Below are 6,274 nucleotides of genomic sequence, written 5' to 3' on the forward strand. Positions count from 1 at the left end.
TTTACCTTTATAAAGCGATTTTTTTCTAAAAGTGTGCATCATCTTTGAAGTCAAATTCTTACTTTTAATCAGTCAATTATAATAATAATAATACTTTTAGGCTGTTACTAAACAAATGAAATCAGTATCAATAAAATTCATCTTTGCAGAAGTTGCATACGAAGTGACATTTAGATGTATTTACACGTTAATGCAGTTTAGAGGGACGTGGAATGCTTTAGCCTGCAGTTACAAATGCATAAGTAATGTTTTGATATTTTAAACATGAAATGTTGAATACTGATATTTGAAATTATTAAAAAAATTAAAAAAGATACTTTAAATGTGAAATTAAAACCGCCAGTAGATGGGAGCAAGTAACTGTTAAGTGAATCATTGAAAAATAGCAAACACAGCCAATATGGTCTCTAAAACGTAAGTCTCTTGATATTAACTTATTGTTTATTGAACTGTTGTATAAAATCAGTATCACATTTAACCATTCTGATTTTTTAAGAAAAAACGGCACTCTTCCTGTGATATTGATTAACTATATAAATTGATAAAATATATATACATTTTCTGACCCTTATCTTGAATTATGTGATCATTCTTAATGCATATTAATAGACGAACAACGAACAAACCATACATCAATGGAAAGCTTATTTATTCAGCTTATGTGTAAATCTTAATTTCGAAAAATTGACATTTAAATTGACAATTAAGACTGGTTTTGTGGTCCAGAGTCACAAATAGTCATTTTGTTGAAAAATGCCTAACAATGCAGGAAATTAGGTGTGTAAATGTATGCACAACTCCTTAACACGTGACTTTCTATGTTACTTTTGCTATATGATATTTTCACACACGTACACAATCCCATCAACCTGCAGGGTGGGGCTTTTAATATTATTTCCTATATATATATATATTTTATTTTTTTTAAAGCGTCAAGCAATGTAGCCAATCCCAGACATATCTGTTGATTTCATGAACGTTGGCGCTTACCTTGTTACAATAAAGTGTAGACCCTATGTAAATAAGAGGTTCACTGTGCAGTGTAGAGCTTTATTGATTTCACGGAACTTTGTGAGATCAAATTTTGTTGAAAAATGCCTAACAATGCAGGAAATTAGGTGTGTAAATGTATGCACAACACCTTAACACGTGACTTTCTATGTTACTTTTGCTATATGATATTTTCACACACGTACACAATCCCATCAACCTGCAGGGTGAGGCTTTTAATATTATTTCCTATATATATATATATATATATATTTATATTTTTTTTATTTTTTTTAAAGCGTCAAGCAATGTAGCCAATCCCAGACATCTGTTGATTTCATGAACGTTGGCGCTTACCTTGTTACAATAAAGTGTAGACCCTATGTAAATAAGAGGTTCATTGTGCAGTGTAGAGCTTTATTGATTTCACGGAACTTTGTGAGATCAACAAAGTCACGGCAACGAACAGTTTAAGTTATTAGTTGAAAGGGTCACTGTTTACACTATTTTATCTGGTGTGTTTCTCTCTGAATAATCACAGGAAAAGCAGACATCTCTCAGATTCAATAAAATGCATGGAAACCTCTTAAAAAATCCTAATGGATATGGTAAGTCGACATTTACACTACCATTCAAAAGGTCAGATGTGTTTAAAAAAAAAAAAAAAAATCATATTTGATAAGCAAAGATGCATAAAAGTAATCAAAAGTGACATTAAAGTCATTTATAATGTTAATAATGTTTATTTATGTTTACTGGAACCTTGAGTAATGATGCTGAAAATTCAGCTTTGCATCACAGGAATAAATTACATTTCACAATATAAAACAGTTATTTTGAATTGTAGTAATCCATGGATCAGCAGTATGTTTGGTATAAAAAAGGCAAAGCTTACAAGCAGTAGAACACAATCTCCATGGCCAAACATGGAGGTGGACAAGTCTTGTTATGGGGTGCTTTGCTGTTGGAGGACATGGAAATCTTAACTGTATGAAGGATCAGGCCATTTTGGCAAGAATTGTGAATTGTGCAAGAATTTAGTGCAGAGACTAAAGCTTGATTTGACTTTCCTGCAGGACAACAATCCAAAGTATAAATCCAAATCTACTTATGCTTGTTTGAAGGATCGATAGTAGACTGTTCTTGAGTGGCCTGTTCGGTCTAAGGATTTATATCTCATTAAAAATATTTGGTGTAATTTGAAAAAAAGCAGTGGTAATGTGAAAAACAAAGATTATCAGTGCTCTGGAAGCTTTTTCAAGCAAAGAACGGGCCAAGATTGCAGTAGACAGGTGACAGAAGCTTCAAAGCACTCACAGAGTTTATTGGAGATTATAAAGAACAAAACATTGTGCACCAAATTTGACTTTTGGGGGTTTAATCATTTTGTACATGAATGTTTAGAGCCAATTAGATTAAATTTTTTCATTATTCATCTACTTTACTTTCTCAGAATTACTCAAGTGTGCATTGATATCATTTTTCTAATAGTTTACTGATGCCTTTGTTGAATTGTTTTCATAAAATGTTCTCGACAGCAGAATGGCTTGCAGGTCAAGGGTGATGAATAATTTTTATTGCAACACTATGTGTGTGTGTGTGTGTGTGTGTGTCAGGTTTTACAAAGGAAGAACTAAATAAGAAAATAAAAAAACTAGTGCTGTCAAACGATTAATCGCATCCAAAATAAAAGTTTTTGTTTACATAATATCGTGTGTACTGTGTATATTTATTATGTACATATAAATACACGCACATACAGTATATATTTTGAAACTGTTTACATGTATTTACATGTCTATATTTATATTCATATAATTTATACTATATATAAATATATTAAATATATAAACATATTTTTTCTGAAATGTAAACATGCATGTGTGTGTATTTATATATACATAATAAATATACACAGTACACACACATACCTGTATATTATGTAAACAAAAATTTATGTCGGGTGCGATTAATCGCGATCGCAATTTTGTTCATGCAAACTTGTACTTCTGTTATAGGTGAGCCACACATTCACAGATTATGGTCCGGGCCTTCGCTTCATCTCTTTTGAACATGGCGGTCAAGACACCAAGTATTGGCAGGGCTGGTTTGGAGTGAGAGTGACTGGAAGCTCTGTTACAATAGATCTCTAAACACCAATTAGACAAAATAATGATTGATTGAAAAAGACCAGATGTATTTTCTCGCAGCTTGCTTTTAGTTTTGCACATACTGCACTAGGTGTAATAGTACAAATAGTATAAATGTACATGTAATGCTAGGCCTTAAGAAAAAAAGCATCTGATCAGATTAGAATTCTTTTTAGAGGTTCCTATTTCTGTTCAACCACTAACTACCTCTATATGCCCCTGCAAGCTATGCATTAAGTTAACTTACACTACCAATGCACTTCTAATGAAGTTTCTATATGCAATACATCTTCAATTAGCATAATCTCCTAATGTGTTATGCAATACAAATAGCTCTGTATCATGCACACTTCAAAATAAAAGGAGTGACAAAACCTGATCTGTTTTAGACCTTCCTTCATCAAACGATATATTGCATTTATAGTTTTGCACTGAAACATTTGCGCTTCTATGACTTGGCCGTTTTCATCTGACTGCAAGATGAAGACTGTATTTGAACTACCATTCAGAAGTTTAGGGTTGGGGAGAGTTTTTAATGTTTTTGAAAGAAATCTCTTACGCTCACCAAGGCTGCATTTATTCCATAAAAAATGCAGTAAAAGTGTAATATTTTGAAGTATTATTATAATTTATTATTACAACTGTTTTCTATTTGAATATGCTTTAAAATGTAATTTATTCCTGTGATGTAAAGCTGAATTTTTTGCATTATTACTCCAGGCTTCAGTGTTCATGAATCAATCTAATATGCTGATTTGCTGCTCAACAAACATTTCTTATTATTATCAATGTTGAAAACAGTTGTGCTGCTTAATATTTTTTTGTGGAAACAGTGATGCATTTTGTTTTTCAGAGTTCATTGATCCTTATATTAGCTTATACTGACTGTGGGATGCAGGAAAATAAGGCTCAGAGAAGGAAATCATTTTATATTTGTTTTCAACATTTAATAACCAAATTTGAATTAAAAACTAATCTGTCAAAAAACCGCTTGTGGTCAAAAGAACAATAACTATCATGTATGTCACAAAATAAATTAGTCATAAACCAAAAGAGTGACAACTGTATCTTAATATTCTTCAGTCAACAGGTCACAAATTGTCTAGCTTTGTGCAATCATACATAATGTAATACTTGTTCAGGACAATAATGTCACATAAAACATGACAATTAACAATGACAGTGAAAATAAAACTGAACAGACCTATAGTGAGTGAATGTCTTTTCACAGGGAGATTCTCTGATAAATATAATGGATTATGATATTTTTAGTTTTGTACATACTGACCAACTTTTGCGATGTGATTGTGACACTCAGATTCAAGTAGTGTGTGTGTGCATCAGTCTCCAGCGAATACATTTTGGTTTAAATGTCAAGGGCTGAAAGGGATGATTATCAAATGGTGTACAATAATACAAAAAAATATGAGTAACATCATGACATAACCCTAACCTGTGTATGTTTGCCCTGACATGAGTTTTTCTCATTCGGCTTGTGATTGCTTCTGCTTGCAAAAGGCCTCAAACTGCTGCTGTTCAAGTTCAGTCATGACTTTGTTCAGGGCATAAATCTGTAACACACCAAAAACAGAACAAACAAACTGAGATGAATCGATCTGAATTGGAAATAAACATAAACATTTGAAGATTTTTAACATTTAAAATAAAGAAATGACAGAGTGAGCATTAAATATTTAAATCAAGAAATGCAAGTAAATGAGTAACTGATCATACTGATCGTGCAACTTTGTACAGACAGTTACAATGATTTCTGAAGGATCGTGTGACACTGAAGACTGGAGTAATGCAGAAAATTCAGCTTTGCATGAAAGGAATAAATTACATTTTAAAGTAAATTAAAATCGTTCAAACAGTTTTACTGTAAACAATATTACTGTTTATTTGGATCAAATAAATGCAAAATGCAATGTGACCTCTGCTCTTTGTCTCTGCTTTAGCTCCTGCTGGGCTGATTTCTGTTTGGTTCTGTCTCCACGGGTCGGTGTTTGCTGCTTCTGTTTGTCTTTTCGACATGCTGGCTCCAACGTATCAGACGACAAAAACACTCATATGTCACCAGAAAGACTGTATGTAGAGGTGTCAGGTTGTCAGACACCAATGGACCACCTAGGAAAAAACTGCTAAAAGCTCTCGGCGAAGGCCTACAGATCATCATTAACATAAATATTGGTTAATCCGATACCTGGCAGAACCTGATGGGGCATAAAAATGTCAAAGAGACTATAAACTATCCCGGTTGGATCGTGTCGTTAGAGTAACAGAAGACTCGTATAATTGTAAAAATGCCCCAAAACAAGACATGTGTGTCATTGATGGGTTTACGTTAGTTTCGACCATATACGATGCTGTACTTTTACGAACCCTCACTTGACACTCATATAGCTGTCCTCAAGTTTATGCCCTTTGGCACCGCTGTGCCACATGAAATTTATCATGGCACATTCCGATGTGTTTTCCTGGATTCCTTCCCCAACACAGGAGAGCACTCGCTCTGTAATAACATCCAAGGAAGAACAACTGATCCTAAATGCAACAGACCCCCTCCGACAGATTTTCCACTCAGTCTTAACCCGACCTTTAGCGCCCTAGGAAAAGCTGGCATGCGCGAGGGAGTTCCCATGAGCCATTGCCACAGTCTGCGGAAAGCCAGCCTGAACAAACTGAATGCGGTGGGTCGAGAGGTGCCATGAGCCTGTGACGGCAGATTGTTGTCAGATGCATAAGAGGAGCTTTGCCCACTGCTCTTGACCGTGTGTTCTTCCCTAATACCAGCACTCCTCATTGACTAGAGCAGTAACTCAAAGTGATTGGTCTGTTATCGAGACATTCTTTCACTCCAGAGCGCAGTTCATCAGACAGATGCATGATGGGATTACATCTACAGAGGTAATGAGTCAAGATGGCAGTGGAAAGCAGCTTGTACAGGCCTACATAAAGGGTATAATTTGAAACTGTTGTGATCTAAACACTGTAGGCCTACAGCTTTTGTACACTACAAAGTGAGTTTGGGCTCATTTGATACTTGTTTGTGTAAAGGCTTATTCTCAAATGCATAAAATGTACCAAATGTAATTAATTAATTAAAAAAATTTTAATAAAAAAAAAACAACACT

General features: G+C 34.1%; 1 protein-coding gene across 1 annotated transcript; it reads right to left on the reverse strand.

Annotated features, from left to right (window-relative positions):
• Window positions 1–4,107: 4,107 nt before the first annotated feature.
• On the reverse strand, window positions 4,108–5,943 carry LOC107592900 (small vasohibin-binding protein-like). Its single transcript, XM_016282476.1, has 4 exons — window positions 5,792–5,943; window positions 5,344–5,353; window positions 5,075–5,179; window positions 4,108–4,711 (listed from the first exon to the last, which is right to left on the reverse strand). Exons 1-4 carry the CDS (start codon window positions 5,941–5,943, stop codon window positions 4,625–4,627), a joined length of 354 nt encoding a protein of 117 aa, XP_016137962.1. The 3' UTR covers window positions 4,108–4,624.
• Window positions 5,944–6,274: the final 331 nt, after the last annotated feature.

This window comes from Sinocyclocheilus grahami, unplaced genomic scaffold (genome assembly GCF_001515645.1).
Source record: "Sinocyclocheilus grahami isolate Dianchi unplaced genomic scaffold, SAMN03320097.WGS_v1.1 scaffold160.1, whole genome shotgun sequence".
NCBI lineage: Eukaryota > Metazoa > Chordata > Actinopteri > Cypriniformes > Cyprinidae > Sinocyclocheilus > Sinocyclocheilus grahami.

Coding starts and splice junctions, on each gene's coding strand:
- LOC107592900 (XM_016282476.1), bottom strand. CDS start 5,943: ATGAGGAGTGCTGGTATTAGGGAAGAACACACGGTCAAGAGCAGTGGG. Junction 4,712..5,074: donor AGCAGAGACAAAGAGCAGAG/GTCACATTGCAT, acceptor GGTGTGTTACAG/ATTTATGCCCTGAACAAAGT.